Consider the following 26,636-nt stretch of genomic DNA (forward strand, 5'->3'; position numbering starts at 1 on the left):
TTACAATCCTGACTGGAGAACCTGCATTCTGTTTGTACCTTGCCCACCCCCCTCCCTCACCTCCAATCTGTTGGTTAAGGGTCCACTGTTCTTGACACATCCCATACCTTCATCCACATTCTCCAGTCACCTTTTTTCCAAGGACCATTCTCATGACCCTTGATGACTAGGACCATGACCTTTACCCTTCTGGTCTCCCCCCTGGGCCAGGTCTTTCAGGCCTAGATCGTAGGCCCCTAGACGGTTGTGGCGGCAATTCACTGTCAGATTTTTCTTCTGTAAACACCATTTTGATCCTATCACCACCGTGGTGATAAAAGTCAGACCAACGGTTACCTGCAGGGGAGGAAGGGATTGCAGGAAGAAGCAAGAAGCATTTTCTGCAGTGACGGAAATGTTCTGTAGCTGGGCCTGGGGCGGTGGTTACAGGAACGCAGAAAGGTTTGTAAAACGGCGTCAGGTCGTTAAGATGGATGTATCTCAGCAGATAAGTTATACTTCAACCAACAAAAGAAAGCGGACGCACATACATTGGTCTTGTCAAAGACACAATTCTCCCAAATTATAAACCTGAACCTCAGCAAAAACGCTAGCTGCCATCAAGATTAAACACGTCAATCCGTTAATAGCGATCACCCTCTGAAGGAAGAGTGGCAGAAACCGGAGCAGGACTGGGTAGCTGTCACATTTCATGCTGCTTAAGATCTTTTTCTCCCATTTATTGAGCACCTGCTAAAATCTAGGCACTCCCTGAGGTGCCCGGGGCACAGGTAGAGAGAAGTTCAAATATGGGGCCTTAAAAAGCTCACATGAGCACTCAGAATCACCATATGACGTGCTGACTGCTAGAGTTGAGGTCCGGACAGTGTTGCAGGATCACAGTGGGAGTTGTTATGCCCTTTGGAGCAGAGGTGGGGCACAGGAGCAGGATGACTTTGGAGAATATGGAATGAAGACCAAGAACATACAGAATGTCAGGCCAAGTGTGTCCCAGGCAGAGGGATCAACAAGAGGCATAGTGAGTCTAGGGAAGACAGCCTACTTTCTCACTGTGGCTGCAGCCTAAGGTCCAAGAGACGACACAAGCTGGGAAGGTAAACCAGATGACGGAGCTCTTGGAGGAGTCTGGATTCTACTCCGAAGTGTACTGGGGAGCCACTGAAGGATTTTAGCAGGGGGGTGACTTTATTTTACTTTGTTTTATTTTGAGGATGACCAATTTAGTGGCAAGGAGGGGGAGGAATCGGTGGGGATCAAGAGTGGAAGTAGGGAGAGCAGCTGAGCGACCGCCGCAGCAGGGGTGCAGGTGAGGAGTGCTGAGGGGTGGAGCAAGGGAGAAGCAGGGAAGAACGAACGGACGGAGGAGGAGAGGTTTGGGATAGGAACAGACTGGCCTCCGTAATTCCGTCAGCACTCCCCCGTCATCCGCCAGTTTGTGCCGAATCTTCTACCGAAAACTTTGCTTGCTTTTTTTCTTTTTTTTTAACATGGAATTTTGTTCACTGCAAAACACAACCACCAACAAAAGGACAGATAGGGTGGCATACACTTGAGTGATGAAGGGTTTTCTGGATAAGCTTTCACTAAAGTTCTAATTCCTCGTATAAAGGAAAAGTGTTACCACTCAGAGTACCTCACTCAGAAAATTCTTTGCAGGGGCGCCTGGGTGGCTCAAGTGGGTTAAGTGTCAGCCTTCAGCTCAGGTCATGATCTCGGGGTCCTGGGATTAAGCCCCTATAGGGCTCCCGGCTGGGTGGGGAGTCTGCTTCTTCCTCTGCCCTCCCACCCCAGCATGTGCTCGCACACTCTCTCTCTCAAATAAATTAATTAATTAAATCTTTTAAAAAAGACAAGAAAATTCTTTCCAGTAAGCTATATTTAATTCGTCGGTTGGACAAAAGTCTGTAAGCATTTACTTCGTACCTATGTGTATGTATAACTGATAAATCGTTATATTAGTTTCAGGAATACAACATGTTGATTTCATATTTGTATATACTACAAAATGATCACCACAATAAGTCTGGTTAACACCCATCACCATACACAGTTACAAGATTATTTTTTTCTTATGATAAGAACTTTTTAAGAGTTACTCTCTTAGCAACTTTCAAATATGCAATACACTATTATTAACTATAATCACCATGCCATACATTACATCCCCATGACTTATTTATTTTATAACTGGAAGTCTGTAACTTTTGACCCTTTCACCCATTTTGCCCACCTCCCAACTCCTGCCTCTGACAACCGCTGATCTGCTTCCTGTATCTATGAGCTTGGGTTTTGTTTTTGTTTTGGCTTCCGCACATAAGTGAGATCACATGGTACTTGTCTTTCTCTGCCTGACTTATTTCACTGAGCATAATCCATGTTTTGCAAATGGCAAGATCTATCCATTCATCCATCGATGGACACTTATGTTTCTTCCATACTTAGCTATTGTAAATAACACTGCAATAAACCTAGGGGGTTGGGGAGTGCAGGTGTCTTTTGAGTCATTGTTTTTATTATCTTCAGAAAAATACCCAGGGAGTGGGTCGGAGGGTATTTCTATTTTTAGTTCTCTGAGGAACCTCCATATTGTCTTCCAGAGTGGCTGTCCCAGTTTGCATTACCACCCACAGCACACAAGGTTCCCTCTTCTCCACATCCCGGCCAACACTTGTTATCTCTTGTCTTTTTGATAACAGTCATTAATTAACACATGTGAGGTGGTACCTCATTGCGGTTTTGATATGCATTTCCCCAATGCTGAAGGATGTCGAGCATCTTTTCATGTACCTGTTGGCCATCTGGATGTCTTCTTTGGAGATAAGTCAATTCAGATCCCCATTTTTTAGGGATTTTATTTATTAATTTGACACAGAGAGAGCGCGAGAGAGCACAAGCAGGGGGAGTGGCAGAGGGAGAGGGAGAAGCAGGCCACCGCTGAGCGAGGAGCCCCATGCGGGACCCTGGGATCATGGCCTGAGACAAAAGCAGACGCTTAACTGACTGAGCCACCCAGGTGCCCCTCCTCTGCCCATTTTTAAGTCAGATGATTGGTTTTGTGCTATTGAGTTGGATGAGTTCTTTATAGATGTTGGACATTAACGCCTTATCCCGATATATGATTTGCAAGTATTTTCTCCCTATTCAGTAGGTTGCCTTTTCATTGTGTGAATGGTTCCTCTCCCCTTTTCTTATTTCAAAATGCCTATCATTGCATGCTTCCAATGGCCAATGAAAGCTGAAAAGGAAGCAAGGTCAGGGGAGACACAGTTCATCATAGAAGTCAATGCACCCCCTTTGCGGCATTTTGAGATTCGAGTGCACCTTCTTGTCTCAGGGTGCTCTCACAGGCCCCCGTTGCTACCGGTTCACCCAAAAGCACTTCCTTAGCTTCCAACCACAGTGAAAGGCTCCCCTCTAAGTCACCTTTTTGTCCAAATAAGGCCCATCACCTATTCCCTGGGGCATAGGAAAAAGTGGTACCTTAGTTAAAATACCAATACATGTTTGGAACACAGATCATTTAAAGAGCATTAAGTTTACTTCCTAAATCTGTAAGCCAAACTGCTGCCTTTGCTGACACATGTTGACTCGGGCATGCAGATACCAGTGAACAAAACTAGCTACAGGATGTGAAAAGGCAACACTCAAGGGAAAATTTCACTTTTTCAAGTGCTCTGTGTTTTCAAATTACAGACTTGGGATATTTCTTTGAAACATCTCTTCCTATTTATAAAAAAAAAAACAAAAAAACCAAAAAACCAAAACAACTTCTGCCCACTATTTATAAATGTGTTTCAGCTATTTTTAGAAAAGTCACTCCGTTTTATGTTAAAAAAGCACTTCCTTCAATAAAAAAGAAATCATTTTAAGAAAGTAGCTTCAAACATCAAACTATTTTGAATATTTATTATATCCCCCAGTCTCATGGCTCACTTTCTTCTCGGAGCCTTCAACTTGCTCAGAACTAGTAGCAGCGACAAGCTTACCTCAGCTGTTCACTGAATAAAAGGAAATTATGATTCATAGCAAAACAAAACATACAAGACTGCAGAACCTCAGCCAAACTATTAAGAACCAGTAAGCAAAACAAGTCCCACTTTTTAAAAACCCTGTATTAGTCTTATATGGTTACACTAGAAATTTAAAATATTAAACAGGGGGTGCCTGGGTGGCTCAGTTGGTTAAGCGACTGCCTTCGGCTCAGGTCATGATCCTGCAGTCCTGGGATCGAGTCCAGCATCGGGCTCCCGGCTCAGCAAGGAGCCTGCTTCTCCCTCTGACCCTCTCCCCTTCTCATGCTGTTTCTCTCTTTCTCTCTAATAAATAAATAAATAAAATCTTTAAAAAATAATAAAATATTAAACAGGGTTTCATCCTAGCTGTGTACACTAAAGCTACATTTTATAAAAGTAGTGTTAACACTTGTGACCCCGTGTATAAAACCTGTCTAACAAAGTAATGCTTGAAACAGATGTCGCACAAAATGCTTGCATTCCATATGCTTTTTATACGGTCCCCAAATCAAACCTCATTCCATCCCTGCCAAGCCGACTGCAAGTAACAGGTATGACTAATTTTAAAAGAGCACATAGTCATTCCTAGGGGATATACAGTAAGAAGTTACTAAGTCCTAGGTGAAACACTATATTCATGTACTCTAACAGTATACATTAGAGAAAAATTCCAGTCACTGTAACTTTTCACAAGATTTATTGTCAGAGCCTGTAAGTGGATATACTGGGAATAGTTCCACGCCTATTAGAAAAAAAACCTCCCAACCAAATGCATAAAAAAAAAATTCTCTCTGCAGTGTTTGGAGCTGTATATAACCAAGAAATAAGCAGTTATTTTGAGAAGAGATAAACAATGGCCCTCCAACTGTAGAGCAACTGAGAAATAACAGTGCACAGTATTCTGCAGAAAATAAGCTACCAATAAAGCCCTATATGTAACATCACTTGGCTGAAGGGACCCAGGCTCTTAACAAAGCGTGAAGTTTCGAGTAGGAACTAAGATGCCCGCTGACAATCAAAGAAAGACCTTTTTGATAATCCATGTGACGGAAAACAGACGTTTCTGGCTCCCAGCTATTAGCTAATGAAAGACTCAACTAAAATTTTAAGAAAAAAATCACCAGATGTTCTAAAATGTCAGGCCTTCCCAAATGCCTAGATCCTAAAAGCCAAGGAACAAATAGTTACCACATGCTGCGGGGAGGGTTGGGGGGAAGGCAAGGAGGGAGTAGCTGAGGAGACTCAGAAAAAGAAAATGCTACCAAAGATGCGTATCATTAGTGATTCAGGTACACACAGCAACATGACAGAAACATCATTAAGATCATTAACCATGAGCCATGTTCTAGCACATGGAGTTATCATGTGAGATGAAATGAAAAACCTGAGCGAACCCTGGAAAAGCATCAAGCCTAAATAAGAAGGCAACTAACGATCGGTAATTAAAAGCATTACCCAAAGTGCCTTCCTGTACCTGACCTACGGCAGAAAACAAGGATCAAATTCAACTTGGAAGGACGCTTTTTTTTTTTCCCCTTAAGGGGGAAAAAATGTGATCTATAACATGGCAGGATAAAATGAGCTAACAGATGAAGTTTCCACTAAAAACAAGATCCAACTTTCCCCTCTGTTCCCAGAACTATCTGGAGCCTCCAAAATACCATGGATAAGTTACGCAGCCACTAAAAATTTTAAGTATGAAGACTATGTGGCAACCCGGAATAATTCATGGGACAAAATAGGTGGGGAAAAGCAGGAACACAAAGTAGTATGTATAGGTGGTTAAGATGCATGATGGTTGTTAAGGGGTAGGGGGGGAGACTTTCTTTTTCCTTTCCAAAGATTCTGTAAATATTGCCATGAAATGCTTCTAGATCAAAAATGTTAAATAAGTTGTCCTTTCAAGAAAAAAAAAAAAAAGCCACACTGCTTTGTGGCTTATCCTTTTTACTACTTCAAATTAAGGAGAATTTCCAATGGCCACACTACAGATGGTGGGTTCTTATCTGCATGAGTACTCAAAGGGTGTAGACTTTCAGACTTAGGAGGTACAAAACATCTGCTTTTCTATGTGGAAAAAAAAAATGGTCACACCCTTTTGGGAAACTGACATTTTTTAAAAGCTTATGGCATTTTGAAAGCTGTCTACTCGCTGCAGTTTTTAATATAGATAAATCGAAAACTAAAAACAAAACCTCCAATCCAGAACAGTTTGGAGGGGAACCCACCAATCGAACTGCTAACCCAAGCTCCAAGTTACAAGATTAAAGTCTCCCTTTGGTTTTATTTCTGAAGGCACACACTCTCTGGCCAACTATGCGGTTTTGGTAGGTTCCATTCTTTTAAACACTTCCCTCGCCTGAAAACGGATCACAACACATCCAGACTGCTGCTCCCCAGCACTATTAAGATGATTCTGAGAAAAAGAAGGCGTCTAGCAAAAGACGTCAAGGATTATGGTAATAATACATTTCTGAAATTTCAACATGCAAGCAGGACTCTCATGCAGGTTGATTTAATAGTCTGCGTTCTAGTTTATCGGGCCACTGCAGGCAAGGAAGTTCTTTATCTCCTCACCATTCGGAACATAAATTAACTACCCCCACGGAGGTTAAATCCTCCCTCCTTTTCGCCTGTAGGTCAGAATGCTGTGGATCAAATCATCGAATTTGGCTACTGCAGCCACGCGCAGTCGAGTCCTCCCCCTTCCTTTCTTCTCCCGGGACAAATCCCTACGTGGCTAACAGCAACCTAATTTAGGATGTAAATAGGTAGGCCAGGTCCCTAAAAAGCTCGGGCCCCGTGTGAGTTCCAATCAGCACGTCCCCGCCCCAGCCCGTCGCGGCTTCGCCGGAGTCGGCAATGAAACACTAACAGTAGCGGAGGTGCCTGCGAGCGGGCTGGAGCGGACCGATCCCGGGGGGGAGAAATGAGAAGTTTCTCCGGGTCTGAGGCTGGGGAGGCTCGCTCCGCGGGCAGATCTGCCATCGGGAGGGGTGGGGTAGAGACCACAGTCGTGCACAGGCTCCGTCTCCTCTCCGAGGGCCGGCGGCTGGCTCTGCCACGCTCTCAGCAGGAAGGGGAGGGCAGCGGGAGGAAGAGCGGGAGGCGCTGGCGGGGGGGAGGGGGGGGAGGGGAGGGGGAGGAGGCAGGGCAGGAGGAGGAGCCGGCGCCCGGAGAGCCCGCGCGCCCGGCGGGCAGCACCTCTGGGCGGAGTCGCTCGGCCCGCCCGGCCCCTCGGCGGCCGCCGCCGCCGCCGCCGCGCCCGGTGCACCCCGAGGGGGCGGGCCCACCCCACGGCCTCCCTCCGGGTCTCGGGCCCTCCTTCCCTTCCCCTCCCTCCCCTCCCTCCCTTCCATCTCAGCAGCGCCCTCAGTCTCCCTCTCTGGCTCATACAAAAGCAAAATGTCCGCCATGTTCCGAGGCCGCTGCGGTCGGCGCCGCCACCGGCTCGGCGGCCCCCCCCCCCACCCACCCAGCCGTTTGCCCCGCGGCCGCCCCTCCCGCGTCCCCCGGCCCCGGCCGCGGGCGCCGCCGCCGCTCCGCCAAGCCGTCCGCGCGCCCCCGCCCGGCCCGCGCGCCCCGCCGGGCACCGCAGCACCGCCTCGGGCGGGGGCAGGGGGCGGCAGCCGCGGGCGCCTGGCTCCCACTTCCCGCCCGCCTACGCCCTCGAGGGCCCCTTTACCTTGATGCAGTACGGGGGTTCGTCGTAGGTAACCAGCATGTACCTGTCTCCGCGGCTGGCCGGGTCCCGGGCGCGCAGCTGCGTGACGAGGGATGACGGAGGGGGCCGCGAAGGGAAGGAGGGAGGAGGGGGCGATACGGACGTTACAGAAGCACCTAGATCCACCACCACCCCCATCCCTCGGGAGTTCTCCCCAGCTCTCCCCTCCCCTCCCTTTACCTTCAAGAATAACTCCACAGCGCCTTTGGCAATGTCCAAATAGGAGGTGCCCAAGTCAGTGCGCTGGTTCATAGAGGCGGACGTGTCTATGAGGAACAGCAGGATGGGCATCTTCCCCCGCACCCCTGGCTCCGCTGCCCACTCTCCTGACCCTCTTGCCCTCACTGCCGCGGACTATCACCCGAACCCTCAACTCTCGCAGAGCCAAGGTGCAGGGAGCAAGAAGAAAAGGGGGAGACGGGACGGGACGGATGGAACTGCTCCTGGCCTCCTCTTTCTGCAGCCCCACCTCCTCTCCCTCCAAGGGAACTTGAAAGTGTGAGCGTGTGTAGCCCTCGGGGCCCTCCCCCTTCCCCTCCCCTGCCACCACTACTGCCGCCGCCGCCGCCGCCGCAGGGACTACTGCCCAAGCATCCGTCCACGCTCACTCAAGCGCTCGCCCCAGACTGAGAGCTGTCTCTGTTCACCGACACACAACTTCTGTCCGCTCACCTACCACGGGCACCATGTGACCAGAACCCACGCCATTGGCTGCCAATTATGTGGTATTTGCATATTCATTAGATGACAGGGCAAGGGGAGGGACTTGGGCGAACCCTGGGAGTTGAAGTTTGAACCCAGGCAGGGGGTAAGGGGAAATGTTAAGGACCCTCCTTTAAGGGACTTGAAAGCTGTTAGGATACTTCGGGTGGTTTAAAGGGATTTTCGCTGTCTCTTCAGAGATGATGATTCGAAAGGGAGAGTGAATTTGAGCAACAGTTGCGCAGCCCTACAGAAGCAGATGCTTGGACAGGCTGCACAGAAGACGCTCTGCTAACTGCAATCGATCAATCCTGCCACTGGCTAAGACCAAAACCTTTCAGAAGCAGCAAACTTCTTTCCTGGCAAGACCTACTCGCATTCCTTTCGATGCCTCCCCACTCTTGATGAGTATTTGTAAGGCGGTTGCTGGCCTTGCATTCCACATATATCCACTCAGAAAGAAAACTAAAGCTTAAACACAGTTACCTAAACCGGCCTTTTGAATGCACAAATTTCTTCAGTTTCATTGAGCTTTTTAAGTATTGGCCTGCCAGGGATAATTCCACCCATGGTTGCGTCTGCACAGCCTTTACACATGGGAGGTTTGCCAACCTAGATTCTGATTCAGCTCACGTTTATTGAGCACCTATAAAGTGCCAGGCACCCACGTTAGCTTTATTTAATCTTTGAAACAATTACGGTAGATGGCATTAAATTCGATTTTCAGTAAGGGAAAGTGCAGCTTGATGGAATTAGGGCAACAATGAGAAATATTCTCTCTTTAAAAAGGGGAGGGGGCGGCTGGGTGGCTCAGTCGGTTAAGCATCGGCCTTCGGCTCAGGTCATGATCTCAGCCTGGGATCCAGCCCCCCGCATTGGGCAACCTGCTCAGTGGGGAGTCTGCTTCTCCCTCTCCCTCTGCCTCTCCCCCCTGCTTGTGCGCTCACTCTCTCTCAAATAAATAAATAAAATCTTTTTAAAAATAAAATAGGGGCACCTGGGTGGCTCAGATGGTTAAGTGTCTACCTTTGGCTCAGGTCATGATCCCAGGGTCCTGGGATTGAGCCCTGGAATGGGCTCCCTGCTCAGCCAGGAGGGGAGCCTGCTTCTCCTTCTCCTTCTGCCATCACCTCCCCCCCCCCCGCCCCGACTCACCGCTTCTGCTCTCTGGATCTCTCTCTCTTTGTCAAATAAATAAATAAATTATTTAAAAAAAGAAATATTCTCAGGTCTGGCTCTATGGAGAGGCTCAGGAGGGGGCCAACCACGCTTGGCTGACTACTTCATGTAACACAACTTTTAAATATGGAAGTGTGATTCCCAGCAGTATGCTATAAGCAACGTGGAATCCTTGAACGTCAATGAGCTTACAATTTCATATGTTCTTTGTAATATGTATGTGTGTGTATATATATATATATGTATGCACATGTATGCATATACCTACATATACATTCAATAACATTTTCAGAAAAATAAGATTTCAGAAGAGGCCACATGGCAGTATTTGAACCAGGGACAAACAAGCGATGCAAATAAAAAGCGCAATGGAAGCAATGGTCCAGTAGTCTAGAAGTTCAGAAGGTTTCACGGATGGGGCATAGAGGCAGGAGGGAGGGATTCTGGGTTGGAAGGTATAGTGTGCACTCAGTGGAGAGTCTGCTCGAGATTCTCTCTTTCCCTCTCCCACTGCCCCTCCCCCGACTCACACACATGCATTCTCTCTCTCTCTAAAATAAATAAATAAGTCTTTTAAAAATATTTCCTATTAGGAGTTTATATCAGATATATAATATATTTTATATTATACATTTTAATATATTTTATAATATGTTGATATATAAATATCATTTGTGAACTGAGGGAGATCATACTCCTTATTTATGATACCACCTTACACCAGTTAGAATGGCTACAATTAACAAGACAGGAAACAACAAATGTTGGCGAGGATGTGGAGAAAGGGGAACCCTCTTATGCTGTTGGTGGGAATGCAACAGTATGAGAAAACAGTATGGAGGTTCCTCAAGAAATCAAAAATAGAGCTACCCTGTGACCCAGCAATTGCACTACTGGATGTTTACCCCAAAGACACAGATGTAGTGAAAAGAAGGGGCACCTGCACCCCAGTGTTCAGAGCAGCAAAGTCCACAGTAGCCAAACTGTGGAAGGATCCCAGATGTCCATCAACAGATGAACGGATAGAGAAGATGTCGTTCATATATACAATGGACTATTACTCAGCCATCAGAAAGGACGAATAGGGGCACCTGGGTGGCTCAGTCGTTGCGCGTCTGCCTTCAGCTCAGGTCATGATCCCAGGGTCCTGGGATCGAGCCCCACATCGGGCTCCCTGCTCTGCGGGCAGCCTGCTTCTCCCTCTCCCACTCCCCCTGCTTGTGTTCTCTCTCTCGCTGTGTCTCTCTTTCTCAAATGAATAAATAAAAAATAAAAATAAAAAAAATGATGAATGCCCACCATTTACATCGACGTGGATGGAACTGGAGGGTATTATGCTAAGTGAAATAAGTAAATCAGAGAAAGACAATTATATGGTTTCACTCATATGTGGAATATAAGAAATAGTGCAGAGGATCATAGGGGAAGGGAGGGAAAACTGAATGGGAAGAAATCAGAGAGGGAGACAAACCATGAGAGACTCTCCACCCTGGAAAACAGAGGGTCGTGGAAGGAGAGGTGGGTGGGGGGATGGGGTAACTGGGGGATGGGCATTAAGGAGGGCATGTGATATGATGAGCACTGGGTGTTGTATGCAGCTGATGAACCACTGAACACTACATCTGAAACTAATGATGTACTATATGTGGGCTAATTGAATTTAAATTTTAAAAAAAGGAAAAAAATTTTAAAAATTTTAAAAATTAAAAAATATTTCCCATTAGGAGTTTATATCAGATATATAATATATTTTATATTGTACATTTTAATATATTTTATAATATATTGATATAATATATAAATATCATTTCCGAATTGAGGCATTGTCACACTCCTTATTTATGCATTTCTATCTACACAAAAACATTTATCTATAGTAATAAATATATTTAATTATAAACATGTATATTTTTATAATATATTATATTATATCATAGATGATAGGTAGTTAGATAAACAGATAGATCTATGCCCCAGTGCACCGATGGCATTTTGAGATGACACAAAAAAATCTTTATGCTTTCCCCCCAACTTCTCTACAATGAGTGTGCCCTACTTTTACAGTCAGGCAAGAGATTATGTTACAAAATGACATACAAAGTGGGGGTGGGGGGATGGGGTAGCCGGGTGGTGGGTACTAAGGAGGGCACGTGATGTGATGGGCGCTGGGTGTTGTATGCAGCTGATGAATCGTGGAACACTACATCAAAAACTCATGATGTACTATATGCTGGTTAATTGAACGTAATAATAAATAAATAAATAAAATTTTTAAATGACATACAAACTATTCAAAACAATCCCTCCCATGTGAATACTGTTGAAACAGTTTCCAGAAATGCTTTACCAGTATTGGGGAAGCACACGTGCTTCCGGTCAGGCAGTGCTCCCGAGGTTGAGGGCATGCAGGCCCCACAGGACCGTCCTTAGGATATGCTCCCTGTGCAGGTAAATGCCTTTTCATGGTTTCTTTTCCCCCTACCAGGGCCCGTGATTGATCTTTCTCAGCATAAGGGCAAATGGAATTGAAATGATGTAAATATAGAATCTGAAAACTATCTGTGTCTCATTATAAAATACAAAAATGACAAGATATACGTATAAAAAAATAACCATCTAGTGGATTTATTGGCTTATCCAGATCAAACCAAACCCCCAGCCCTCAGCGTAAAACCTCTCTTCCTCACTTCCTGGAGGAAAGTAAACGGCTTGTCATGCTTGAGCCTGCGTAGACCCCTTTATCACATTTCTTTGGCACACATCAACAGTAACCCCCGCCCCCAAGGGCCCTTTCTCCATCTTTTTCTGCTCCGGACCATCAGCCCCCTCAGGTTATAGGTTAATTTGTGCCTTGGCTTTGCCTCCTTCTGGGATGTCAAGTCCTGGAGAGCAGGCAGAGCCTATAACCAATGCCTGGTACAGAGTACAGGCTCAGCAAACGGTTGTTGAAAGAAATTGTTGGCTGTCCCTTCTTTCGTTGTCTTCCTGAGCCTGCCTTATTGGCCCCTGCCTGCCACCCTCCACCGAAACAGGGCAGCTCCCTGGGTTTGGGCACCAGGGGGCCCCTTCGGGCCAAGCCCTTGAGCTGATGATCCCCACCCTGCCCCGCAAACCGACCAACCAACCAACCAACCAACCAACCAACCAACCAACCAACCAACCAAAAACCCTGCTGCTTCCCCATGGTTCTACTCAGGCTTCCTTCTGCAGTGACGCTGCTTTGGGCCACTGCTCACTATTTGCCTTCCTCAGCCAAACCCTCTCCCTGCCTGCTTTCCAGTCTCAGGCCCATTTTCACTGCCAGGCCTCTAGCCACGTAACAGGATGCTTTGTTCATGGCAGCTCTATGACCTGCACTAACTGTCCTGTCTTCTTTCTGTTTTCTCATGCTTTTTGAACTCGCTAGCTCTTGAAAATAGTTTCCTCTTTCCTCTTCATGTCTCTGCCCTTTATCTGCTTTTCGTTCACCGGAAGCCTCTAAATCAATTCATTTTAATGCCTCACCATACTCCCCCTGTTCCAGATCTTTCTACCTCATGTCTGGGGTTACCAGACAGCTCTCGGGATAAAAGTTCCTCCCAAGCACTGCTTTCCTGGCCTTCACTCCCTTCACATCAAAAGTTAGCATGCTTTGTCCCATGTTTATATTTCCTGGCATTGGCCATGGTGCAGTGCAGTCCACCTTTGTTTTGGGGACAGCCGGTCTGACTTCTCGCTCTCCAAAGATTTGTTACCTTTGGCCTTTAAGCGGGCCCTAATCACCTTGGCATCTTGACAAAAAAGACCTTACTTAACCCAATTATTCCCCGTTCCTGAGTCCTACCGGTCATGGCTCAGAGGGGACTAAGATCTGCCGGGCTACCCCCGCTCCCACTCCCTCCTTGGCTGGCCCATGCAGTCTGCTTTCTCTCCCCGGCACTCTTTGGAAACTGCCCCGAGGTCCCCAGGGGCCAGCTCCTGGCCAGATCCAACAGTCTGTTCTATATTTTCCTTTGTCGACTGCGGAGCTATCTGTCACCTGCCTTTCTGAGCTCCCCCTCCCAGGCCAGCGTTTCTTTCGTCACCTGCCACTTCTCTTGGCGTCTTCCTTACCCCCTGGACAACTTGCTTTCAACTCCTCAAACTCTTAAACTCACTCGCTGTCTCAGTCTGCGACTACCTCTTTTCCCTCCCCCCGCTGCCCCGCAGAAGACTTGGCTATTTCTCCTGTTGAGGTTCATGCATTCTTTCTTTTTTCCAAATATTTCCTGGCCCCATCTGCTATATGGCAGGCAACGAGAATCCCTTGGTGAACAAGGGAAACGGTCTATTGCAGGGGTTCAGAGCTTGGATTTGAGGGTTCAAATCCCAGCTCTGCCGTTGGCTAGCTCCGTGACCCTGCGCAAGCTACTTGACCTCTCTCTGCCTCACCTTCGTTGTCTGGAGAATGGTAGTAAGAGTCGTGCCTCATACGACTGTTATGAGGAGCAAATGAATGAATATTTGTAAAGAGTTTCGAGAAGGGCTTAGCACAGAGTAAGTTCTAGGTAAGTGTTAAACCAAAGCAAGAACAGGCGGAGTCCCTGCCCATGCAGATGACATCCTACTGGGGAAAATGATCAAAAGAGTAGGTGCGGTGTCTATGGAGTGCTGGGAGAGGGGCAAAGCGTGGTGTCATGGGTCCACGGGAAGGAGCATACGCTCTAGGGGGCGTGGAGAGGTCAGGGGGACACACACAGAAGGTTTCCTGAGGAGATGACTCTGAAGCTGACACACAAGAAACAAAGTAGCCTGGAGGAGGGCCGGTGGAGGTGAAACACCGGTGGAGGTGAGACACGGTGCAAGCGGACGAGGGAGAGCGTTCTCCTCAGGGAATGGTGAGGTGGGCAAGATGGCGAGAGACATTGAAAGAGACCCAGTAGAAAGAAAAAAAAAAGAAACGGAAATTCTGTGTTAAAGGGGAGGGAGGGCGGGGGAGCAGGCTGGGGACAGAGGTGGCTGGAAATGAGCTTGGCAGAAGTGAACGGGCGTCAGGCCGTGTGGGGCCTGGTAGGCCCTGCCGGGGGAGCTGGACTTCCACTCTGGGAGCAGTGAGGCACCACTGAAGGATTGTGTTTGGGTACTATCGTTCCGTCTGCAGCTTGCGGGATGGGTTGGATGAGGGCAAACATGGAATCCAGGAGACAAACTAGGCGTCTCTCTCTTTCTTCTCGCTGGGTCAGGTTGTCATGCTAACAAGGGGAGGAGGGGAAGCACCCGGGGAAGCACACGGGTGCCAGGGACCCTTAGGTGGTAGGATAATCAGGTCTTATTCCTTGACTGAACGTGGGTGTGAGGAAGAGAAAGGAGCCAAGGAGGACCAGTATTCTGGCTTGAGCAGAGCAGTTCAGGGCAACTGTGGGGCCGCACACTGAGACTGGGCATGAAAGAAGAGATGCATATTTGGGGGTGGCTCAGCCAACAAATGTTTATTAAACATCTACTATGCACCGGGTATTGTTCCAGGAGCTAGACAGACATCAGTGGACAAGAAAGGCCCAAATCCCTGCCCTCAGGAATGGAGAATAAATAAACAAGTAAATACCTAGTGCATGAGACAAACACTGTGGAGAAAATAAAGGAGGGACACCCGAGTATAAGTAGGAGGCAAGCTGGCCTAGGCAAGTATAAAAATAAGCCTCCGAGGGAGGAGACACTGCCCCACTCTGGCAGACTCAGGGGGGAATACATCAGAGTTGTGGGTGCTTCATTTCTTAAGCACTAAGTGCGGGGCTGGCAAGGTGCTTGGTTCTTGGTGCTTTGCACACCTCACTCAGGGCAGCAGCCTTGCGAGGTGAGACCTATTCATCCCATCATGCCGGGGGAGGAAACCACAGTCCCTCAGCTGGTCCGCAGCCCGAGCCCAGAGCCCAAGCGCTCCTTCCCCACTCCGCAGGAACAATAGCGGGATGAGAGGGTATGAGCAGAGGGCTGGAGAGCCCAGACACGGATGAGAAGCAGCCCAGCAGGAATCAGCTCCCCAGCAGGGTGCAGAGGGGCCGGAGAGAGCAGGGCGTGAGCGGTCCCCCCGCCCCCAGGACAGCACCACCGGCCTGGAGACTGGCCTCTCATCCCCCAAAGACTGGCCTGCGATAACCCATCCTATGAGGTCGTGTGGGACCTGGCTTGGCCGTGATCTGCCTCCTGACGCCTGTTGATTTACCCGGGCCCAGGGAACCTTCTTTGTGAAACCTGATGGCAGGAGGGCTGGTGAGGTAAGCTTGGGGCGGCTGGGATCCAGGCCTCCGCCAATCAAGGGCAGTGGATTGCTGGGCACAGGGGCCTAGCACAATCCTTGTCAGCGGCTCCCTTCTGCCCTGGGCTCAGACACAGCAAGTTGGACAGACATTTATAGACCCGGTTACTCTGAGAGGTGGCGGAAGCTAAAAGTAAAAATAGCCGGTGATGAAATTTGGCCCAGGGCAGCCCCCAGACAAGCTTCCCAGCGGGTTCTGCCACTTGGGGAACTTCCTGTCACCAGTCAGGGCATAGGAGCCTCTGGGCTGAGGTCCTGAGATCGTCTATGGTGCTCCCCTCCTTCCACCTCACAGCCCTGAGGCCACCGCCCCCTTCCCCCAGCGTATGGAACCTCAGTCAGAAACTCACAAAGCAGGAGCATCCTCACTCTGTGGTGCTCCCGGGTTGCACACCACATGCACAGGGACCCCAAGCACAACAGCAGGGAAACCGGCCCCGGCCTCTCCTGCCTCCAGCAACCTGGAGCCTTCTGCCTCTGCCCCCCTCCACATCCACCAGGCCTTTGAGTGCCAGGAAGCTTTTACCTTGTAGACATTACTCAGGTTCATCTCCCTCCTTATCCCTCCATTCAGGCCCTTTGCCTCTGAGGAGCCAATAGTACTGACATACCTTCAGTTTCCCTTTTGGACCTCTGGGGAGGATTAGGGCTGTGACAAATTCTTCACCAGCTTACACCAAGCCATACCCACTTTAAAAAACTACTTATTTGCCTGCTAAAGCAGAGATTTCATCATTTTCCCCTCCTCATCTTAACACTATTATTTAAATTTTATTTTTTTAAAGATTTTATTTACTTATTTGAGAGAGAGTGAGAGAGAGGGAGAGAGAGAGAGAGAGAGCATGAGCGGGGGAAGGGGCAGAGGGAGAAGGAGAAGCAGACTCCCCTCGCTGAGCAGGAAGCCCAACACGGGGCTCGATCCCCGGACCCTGGGATCATGGCCTGGGCTGAAGGCAGACGCTTCGCTGACTGAGCCACCCAGGCGCCCCCACTATTTTTTTTTTTTTTAGATAGACAACATTTAAACCATGTTAGAACATATTCTTTAAAATGCAACAATAGTAGGACAGTATTTGTACTTAGGTGTAGGGAGAAGCCCTACAGCTAGTTTGTTTGTCATTAACCACTTAATTTGTCACAAATGCGTTAACTAGATTTCCCATTTTCCCTCCTACTACTGGGGATGGAAGAGCTCTTGACAGCAGACCTGGCTGGCCTTGTGCTACCACCTTAAGAAGTCACTTACCTGGTGTTCAATTCACCACATATTTATTTAGGCCGGCTCCGCCAAGCACTCTGCTAACTGCCTGGGGCAAAAAGATGAACAGGACATGGTTCCTGCCTTGGTGAGTGTCTGCTCCATGGGGGAGGCTGGTTATATAAGCAGATACTTTCAGTACAACGTGGTAAATGCTGAGCTACGGGGAGAGTCGCGTAGGATTCTATGTGAGCATGGAAGGGTAGGGTGTAGCCAGCTAGTTATCAGGGAAAGCCTCCTGGAGGAGGTGATATCAGTGATGAAGAAAAGAGGCAGTTGTGTTCCAGGATAAAGGGTCTGAGGTCTTGAAACAGATTAATGTGCATGATGGCCCTTGACGTAACCAGTGCTCCCATCCCACAGCTGCTGTGAATGTGGGCTGCTAAAGGCTCACAGCCTCTCTCCCTTCTCTGGAAAATTGCCCTGAGGGGTGAGAGCCACCTAGGCCCGGAGGTTAGGCACCATGCCACGTGGGCAGCCTGCCTGCCTCCCCTCCTCCAACCTGCAGCCAATGACTGACGAACACAGTCCCCTTGCCTCAGAGTGGGATCACCTTGTGGTATCATTCACACTTCATAGTGATCTGGGATCTGGCCAGAGCCAGACTCCAAATGAGACCATATCCTTGCTTAGCTTCATTCCCCGCCCCATGGTGCTTCCCCCTTTCCCTTCTTCCTTAGAGCTCTCCCTCAGTAAATTACAAGCACCCAGATCCTTGTCTCACTCAGGCTCTGCTTCTGGGGGACCCAACCCAAGATAGTATGTTTGATGAACTTCTAGAAATTTGGCATAATTTGTATTTAAGCTGTGAATCTAGGAATAATTGGAAAACCAAACCCAAGAATTAGGCAAGGGCCAGGTCACAGAGAACCTTGTGTGCCGTGTTCAAGACCTATGAGTCTTTTTTATTTTTATAGTAAGTCTTTTATATTAGACCAAAGCACTCTTCCTCAAATCATGCCTCCCCCCACCTTTAATGACGTAGCCTCCCCACATTTAGTGACTTATTCATTTAAGTCAAGGCATGGGGAACTACCGGGGTTCTTAGTTAAATACAGATCTCTCTAAAAGTGATAATCCACTGAGACATTAATGTCTAATTCACCTTAAGGTATGACGGAGGCGTGAGAGATTGTATTTTCCAAAGATGGCCATACCTATGGATCCCACCCACGTGCTCTTGCAATGTGGCTAACATTCTTCCCACTGGAGATGAGGTCTATGCTTCCTGCCCCTTGAATCCGGGGATGTGGGCTTGTGACTACACTGGCCAACGGCATGCAGTGGAAGCAGTGCTGGGAGATGTCCAAGGCAAGGTCATAAAGGCAATATGGCTTCCACCTGGACCTCTCTCACGCACGCACACTCTCTCGCGTTCTGTCAGGATGCTCATTTTTGGAACTCAGTCACCATGTTGTGAGGAAACCAGCCCACACAAAGAGGCCACACGTTGACATTCTGGCAGACAGTCCCAGCTAGGCCCCAGCTGACACCAGCATCGATCTTCAGACTCGTGAGTGAGAAAACCATCAGATGATTCCAGCTCCCGGCTTCTGGATCTTCCAGCTGAGGGTGCAGACATCATGGGGCAGAAACAAGTTTTCCTTACTGTGCCCAGTCTGAATTCCCCACCCACAGAAACCATACAGGTGATACGTGATTATTGTTATTTTAAGTCATTAAATTTTGGAGGAACTTACTTTGCTGCAACAGATAACTGACATCTGTCTAGACTCTGAAGTTACAATTTTCCCTTCAAAATTACTCCTCTAGTGGGGCGCCTGGCTGACTCAGTCGGTAGAGGGTGTGACTCTTAATCTCAGGGTTCTGAGCTTAAGCCCCACATTGGGTGTGGAGCTTACTTAAAATAAAATAAAATAAAATAAAATAAAATAAAATACAATTTTAAAAATTCCTCCTCTAGCTTCCCTACCCAAGCAATTGGTATCCCCAGGTTCTTTCAGTAACTGAGCTCTCCATTTGCATACAATTAATCATTAGGTCCTATAGATTTTCCTTTCTAGGGTGTCTCTGCCGTCTGTCCTTTCCCTTGGTGCCTGTCTCTCCAGATTAAACTAAAGTCCAGCCTGAATCATGTTCAAACTCCTCAAAAACTGCCAACTTTCACAAAAGCACAGCTTCCAGATGGAATTATACAGTTCAAGCTGCAATTTATATAATCCAAATGGACATATATTCTGAATATATATATATATATACTTTTAGAAATTACACTTTGCTTGTTCATTGTAATAAATTCAGATTTGTTACAATACAATACAAAAAAAGTGAACATCTCACTCACCAAAGGAAATTACTGTAAACATTTGCTGTTATATTCCAGACATTTTTCTAGGGGTGCAAGTGTGTATTCGAGATATGTGTGTATTCTAGGTATTCTAGGTATATAAAAATATATACACACACAGAGGTACATGTTATACACACATATACAATAGATATGTTTAAGAAACATTTTTTTTTTACAAAACTAGGATCACAGCACCCATTATGTTCTGTAATTTTGCTTTTTTTTTTTTTTTCAATTTTGCTTTTTTACCTAGCATTGCTTCCTGGTTATCTTTCCGTGACAGCACGTGCAGATGTACTTCATTCTAAGAGTTACATTCATTTTAAGAGTTACACAGTATATTACACCATCATTTATTTAACCATTTCTCTATTGAAAAACATTTGGTCGTTTCTACATTTTGCTACCAACTTTCACCCACATAACACTCTATCCCAAACAGGGTACTATTAATCGTGTCTAATTTTTGCACCATATAGCCATTAATATGGACAAGGTAGCTCTCGAAAGCACTGTCATGAGAAGATGTTCACCAAAGTGAAAAAGACAGAGGTATAGTATAATTCCATTTTTGTATATATGCGCAAAATGTCTGGAAGTATATATAAATGGCATTAACAGAAGTTCTTTCTGGGAAGCAGGTAAGTCTGGAGAACTTTTTTTTTTCCCCCTTATAGTGAAAAAACCTTGTGTTTAATACTGTCAGGAAAGATATTTTCCATTTTGAGAAACACTGCATAAATGATGTAAATGTTAGAAATGTGCTATGCATGGATAAAAGGAAAAAGGAACAAGACAGGGAAACAATGAGCAAGCAGTTAGAAATCTACAGTTGACATCAATTCACATCTGCTAACTGTGGGAACCAACTACAGAGACATAATTAGACTCAGCATCAAATGGGCTTTAAAAATACACAGCCCATTTCCCATTGTTTAACATAGCTCACATATAAGGGCACTGAATAGCTCTTTGGCAAACGTGTGGTAAATCAAAATTCTGATTAAATTAACTTTATTCTAATAAGCTATTGAAACAATGAGACATTTCAGAAAATAACAATTCTCAATTAAAAGAGAATAAACCTTCAGTGGCTCCCCTTCACTTAAGATGGTGTTTTGTTCATTGTAGTGAGCACAGCATAATGTATAGACTTGTCAAATCACTATGTTGTACACCCGGGACTAATAAAATGTTCTGTGTCAACTGTACTTCAATTTAAAAAATTTTAATAAAAAAGGAAGCTTTATTTAAAAAAGAGAGAGAGAGATGGTGTTTGCCAACCTTACTGAACATCAAAATCACTCCAGGTCTTATTAAAAGAACAGATATTCAGGCACCACCCCAGACCTGAATCTGATTAAAACCCAGAAATCCTCACCAAAGGGGTCTGGAACTCTATATATTTTTTAAATTTTTTATACATTTTTTAGAGTAATCTCTACATGCAACATGGGACTCGAACTCACAACCCTGAGATCAAGTCTCATGCTCCACCCACTGAGCCAACCAGATGCCCCTAGGACCCTATATTTTTAACATGCTCTCAGGTGAGTCTTCTAATCAGATAAATTTAGGACACTACATTTGTGACCTACAGAAATAAACACAAATGCTGTACTTAGACGTTTACAAATTTCTGTGACTCCTGTCCACGTTTGTAACTTCATGTGAGACATTGTTCCAGGCACTGCTCCAGGTGTTGGAATATACAGGGTATCATGTAGGAGGAATTTGTTTTAATTGAGATAGAATTCACATACCATAAAATGCATCCTTTTAAAGAGTGCAAAAAAAAAAACCACAAAAAAAACAAAACAACAACAACAAGAACAAAAAAGAGTGCAATTCAGTGGTGTTTAGCACATTCACAAAATCCAGCAACCATCACCACTGTCTAATTCCAGAACATTTTCTCAGCCCCAAAAGGAAACCCCGGGGCCATTAGCAGCCACTCCCCTTGTCTTCCCCATCCCACCAGCCCTGACAACCAGTAATTTAAGTTCTGGCTCTATGGATTTGCCTATTTCGGACATTACATAGAAACGGAATCATAATATGTGGGTGGCCCTTTGTATCTGACTTCTTTCACTTTACACCTATGTTGTGGCATGGACCGGTACTTCATTCCTTTCCATGGCTGAATGTTGTTCCATCGTATGGGTATAACACATTTTGATGATCCATTCTTCAGGTGAGGCATGTATGGGTTATTTCTACTTTTGGACTATGATGAGTAAGGTCTGGGGAGCCTTCAAAACTATCAGATTTCCAGGTTTCACCTCAGACCCGTGGAAGAAAAGTATCTGAGGGGTGGGGGATAGGTGGTGGCTGGACTTCTTTTTTTTTAATTGAGCTCATCAGGTGAGCCCAATGAGAAGCCAGAGTTGAGAGTCACTGAGTAGTTATCCCTAAGGGAGTGGTCTTAAATGCAGTCCCTGAAACTGCCATCTTCAAATCCCCCAAATTCTGAATTTCAGAATGTATCTGCAGACTTCCATTTCCAGAAAGATCGAGTAGATGTGTTTTCCCCTATTCCTCCCACAAAGTACAGCTAAAAAGTCTGGACGTTACTTATAAAACAAACCCAAGAAGACACTGAAACGTGGGAAGGAAAAGACAGGTGGAGGAGAAAACTCGGGATGCAAGGAACTCAACAGTGGTGAGTTCTGTCTGCCCTGGATGCTGGAGAACCTGGCAACCCCAAATGCCAAAAGGCACAGACAGAAAATCCTCAAGCTCTCTCTAGCCCAAGGCCAAGGAGAGGAGCAGCCTAGCAAGACAGAAATCTTTTAGATAGTAACCACTCTACTCCAGCCAAACCCCAGGGAAAGTACTGTGGCCTCAACCCAGCCACGCCACTGAATTCCTGGGGTAAGACCTAGACCCCACCTTCAAGAAGCTGTCACAGAGCAGCCTCATCCCCTGGCTAGGGTGGAGTGGAAAAGGCCTAGTGAAGAGTCAGGATTTCACCACTACGCACCCCACACCACCCACACTTCCCAAACATCACACTTCCCAAACATCAGCGAAGGCCACGTAAGGAGCAGTCAGGAAGCATTCCAACCTCTCCCAGCCGAGCAGATCTCAGTGGAGACCAAATGAGGAGCCAGAACTACCGTCCCTACATAGCACCAGTGAGGAGCCGCCCCAGCCGGAAACGTTGCGTCCCTGGACCTTCCCCCATTTATAATATAATTGCCCTAGGTAATTGACAACCAGGTCAAAGTAGGGTTTTCTTTTTTGCTTCAACTCTCAAACACGGTTTAGAAAATTTGTCATCTTTTGAGTTTTCTAAATTATGTTCTCTACACTCACCCAACATCAGGACGGCCACTGCAAACCTGTACCGAAAGATACACGACAAAACACTACACATACCTCAAAATGGGATTCTAAAAAAAATGTTCAAATAACCTACAGGAAGGCAGGAACTACAAAACAGAGAGAAGTATCAGGCACAGAGGAGCATTACATAATGATAAAAGGGCCAATCTGCTAAGAACCCTAATGTGTATGCACCAAATGGCAGGGCTGAGAAGTTCGTGAAGCAAAACCTGATAGAACTGAAAGGAAAAACAGATCCACAATTTTAGTGGAAACTGCAACACTTCTTCCTCAATAATTGATAGAACAACCAGGCAGAAAATCAGCAAAGATAGAGAAGAACCAAACCATCGCCAAAGGATCTAATCAAAATTTATAGCATATTCCATCCAACGACAGAAAAATGCACGTTCTTTTCAGGCCCCTGCGACAACGTGATACCAAGATAGACCAGACTCTGGGCCATACAGAAAACCTCAGCAAATTTAAAAGAACTGAAAGCACACAGTTTGTTCTCTGACCACAATGGGCCCAAACTAGAAATTAGGAACAGAAAGCTGACAGGAACACTTTTAAACACTTGGAAACTGTCTGGGGGCGCCTGGGTGGCTTAGATGGTTAAGTGTCTGCCTTTGGCTCAAGTCATGATCCTAGGGTCCCGTGATCGAGCCCCGCATCTGGCTCCTGCTCAGCAGGGAGTCTGTTTCTCCCTCTCCATCCCAGGGTCTTGGGATCAAGCCCCACATCAGGCTCCCTGCTCAGCGGGGAGTCTGCTTCTCCCTCTCCCACTCCCCCTGCTGTGTCCTCTCTCTCTCTCTCTCTCTCTCTCTCAAATAAAATAAGTAAAATCTTAAAAAAAAAAAATCACAGATGTCAGGGCACGTGGGTGGCTCAGTCGGTTAAGCATCTGCCTTTGGCTCAGGTCCTGATCTCAGGGTCCTGGGATCGAGCCCCGCCTGGGGGTCTCCACTGAGCGGGGAGTCGGCTTCTCCCTCTCCCTCTGCTCCTCCTTCTCTCCTCCTCTCTCTCTCTCTCAAAAAAAATAAATAAAATCTTTAAAAAAAATCACAGACGTCCACCCTTATTGTGTCTTGCAGTATTCTTTCTAATGCAGTATTGCAACCTTGGCTACACATTAGAATCACCTTGGGAACTGAAAATATCTGCCTGTCCTGACCACACACCAGAACAATTAAAACTGAGTATCTGGGGGAGGGGAGCCCAGCGTATCAGTATTTTTAAAGGCTCCCTAAACAATCCCACTGAGCAGCCATGGCTGGGAAACAGTGAAAACAGGAAAAGCAGTGACCTGGTCAGGATGTAGTCTAACATAAGGAGACAGCAGAGAAAAAGCAACGTGATCAGGCCGGGGTGGGACTTCTCAGCCCTTGCTAGGTTGCTAATGGCCGGGGTGGAGACGGAGTCTGAAGAGCCGAGCCCTGGACTACCTCCATAGCCTTGACGTTGTATTATGCATATTAAGCAGTCATTCGCTGCAGTAGAACGTGAACTCCGTGGATGCAGGGGCTATCTATCTTGTTCTCAGTGGTCTCCCTAGCACCCGGTGCTAGTTAAGTATTTGTAGCATCAACTAAGTATGAGTCTCACTTTGGGACCATCGGCCTCCGAATCACCTGGGGCAGTCATTGAAACAACAGATGCCCTTCACTGTTGCACTATTGCTCTTTCTATTCCGTGCAGAAAACTTCTACGATTGCTCCCTTGTCTTTCTCATTAGGCCAGTCTTCCCAGCAACCTCCAAAGTACTCCAGCAGAAGACTCTTTCAAGGTGGTTATTAGCAGGATGGGAACATTCATTCATTCACCAAATATTTATTGGTGAGTAAGCACTGGACTCTGGAGGAACAACATTCTAGTAGGAAATATATGCAATAAACATATGGCTACACTAGTAAATATGTAACTATAAATCACTGGAAGTTCCAGGAAAGCAAAGAAGATGCTGTGCTCTAAGAATGAGTAACAGGAGAGTCAAACAGACTGGGGAATCAGAAAAGACCTCTCTGCGAGAGCTGCATTGGAGCAAATTTGCGAAATGTGTGAGTTAGTCCGTTGGAGAGGGACCGAGATGAGCTTTCCAGGCAGAAGAAATGGCCTTGGCTGATTGTCCGGAGTCAGGAAAGAACTTGGTGCTTTTGAACTGAAAGTAAGCCGCGGCCGGGGGCGGAGGGGGGGGGCGGGGGGGGGCGGGCAGAACACCACAGTAAGTGGCAGAGTGGCTGATGAGGAAGGCAGGAACAGTTCATGCGGGGCTTTGTCGGAGAGAGGGAAGAGCTCAGGTGTCTTCCGGAATATGGTGGGAAGCCATTGGAAGGTTCGAGCAGGGGAATGGTATGATCTGGTTGATGCAGCTGCTGTGCAGGCAAAGGATTGTAGCAGGGCAGGACTGGAAGCGGGGAGTCCACATGGGAGGTTCCCAGCATGCTCTGGGTGGAGTAGTGGAGGTGGGGAGAAGTAGATGGTTAGGATGTTTTTGCTGGAGAAAGGAGTCTTTTTCCCCATGCTGGCCCTCTCCGTACTCCGCAAGAGAGACGTCGCATGAAGCTCCGTGTTAGGACGCAGTGCCACATACACATAAGGTTAGACATACTCTGGGAGGGGGAATTGTCTCAGATACACAAGATACAGAAGAACAGACCACAGGTGGTGACAGCCTTGCTCCAACCATTGCAGTTGGAAAGAAAAGCATCTTAGGAGAGATCAGTGACAAACAGATTCTTTCGAAACACGACTGAGCCATTGGTTCGTGAATTTATTTTTTTCATTGAGGTAGAATTTAATTCAATTAAAGGCAAAGATCCTGCCTGCCCAGTTTTATGATCTTTGAGAAATGTACACAGCCACGTTGCTGTTACCCACATAATCCCAGAGAGTCCCCCTGTGCCTTTTGCCAGTCAATGCCTACCCTCTCATAAGCACCCACTGTTCTGAATTATATCACCACCCACTGGTTTTGCCTGTTCTTTAGCTTTCTATAAATGGAATCATACTGTACATATTCTTAGGTGCCTGGCTTTTTTCACTCATCATAACGTTGTTGAGATTGTGTTGTGTGTAACAGCAGACCATTCCTTTCCACAACTGAGTAGCATTCCATTGCAAGAATACATCCCGAGCTGTTTCTCCATCCTCCTGTTAATGGACATTTGAATAGTTTCCCAGGGGCTAACTGTCGCTCTGAGTTTCATTAGAGTTTCGTTACAAAGTAAGGTGCGGCTTCGATTCACTTTTCTCTTGTTCATCTCACCATTCTCTAGCTCAGATTTCCATCCATTCGTACGTTATTTACAGTCTTCCCACCTTGTCCACGGGAATGTGCTTCTGTTTTTATTTCCACTTCAGGGACATGTTTTCCAGGAATCCACGTATTTTCACTTGGATTGTGTCTATCCCTAGAAAGTAGACAATAAAAGTCACCTAGATTCTTATTTAGGATCTCTTTCCTCTCAGGAAGAAGATTCACAGATGTGATAGCTATCCAGATAGGTGGTGAATTTTTTAAAAACCTTACGCTTTCCAAAACAAAAAGAATTCGTGAGGAAAAATGGCATTGTTTTGCATTTCTGAAACTCTCTCTAGGGTCTGGGATAATAAAAGACGGCTAGATTCTCATATCGGCTTCTGTGTTCAATCGGTTGCCATATGTTGTTTGGGTTACAGTACGCAAAGAGAATCAGGACTCATAGAGACATGTAGTTGGAAAGAAGATGAGCATTTTAATAACTTTTTCAAATAATTATGGATATTTTTCTTTGATACTGCACCAGGTTCCATGTGTTCTGATAGCTCTGGGAACTCTGGAAGATAAGAGGTTGGAGTGATCCAAT

The 26,636-nt window shown here is 46.5% G+C and overlaps 1 protein-coding gene across 7 annotated transcripts in view; it reads right to left on the reverse strand.

The window, feature by feature from the left end:
* Positions 1-8,383, reverse strand: part of LOC114202512 (integrator complex subunit 6-like) — a 52,773-nt gene extending 44,390 nt beyond the window's left edge. For 4 of the 7 annotated variants that reach the window (XM_028095767.2, XM_028095764.2, XM_028095765.2 and 1 more), the window contains exons 1-2: positions 7,918-8,284; positions 7,699-7,776 (exon numbers count right to left, since the gene is read on the reverse strand). In XM_028095767.2, coding sequence (XP_027951568.2) covers positions 7,699-7,776; positions 7,918-8,028 — 189 coding nt within the window. In that variant the 5' untranslated portion in view covers positions 8,029-8,284. Of the gene's footprint in view, positions 1-6,888; positions 7,059-7,698; positions 7,777-7,917; positions 8,287-8,345 lie in introns of those variants that run through there. The other 3 variants (XM_028095763.2, XM_028095768.2, XM_028095766.2) reach the window with 3 other exon arrangements.
* Positions 8,384-26,636: the final 18,253 nt, after the last annotated feature.

This window comes from Eumetopias jubatus, unplaced genomic scaffold (assembly GCF_037043125.1).
Source record: "Eumetopias jubatus isolate StellerSeaLion01/CBP00866 unplaced genomic scaffold, mEumJub1_p1.0 scaffold_11, whole genome shotgun sequence".
NCBI classification, from domain to species: domain Eukaryota; kingdom Metazoa; phylum Chordata; class Mammalia; order Carnivora; family Otariidae; genus Eumetopias; species Eumetopias jubatus.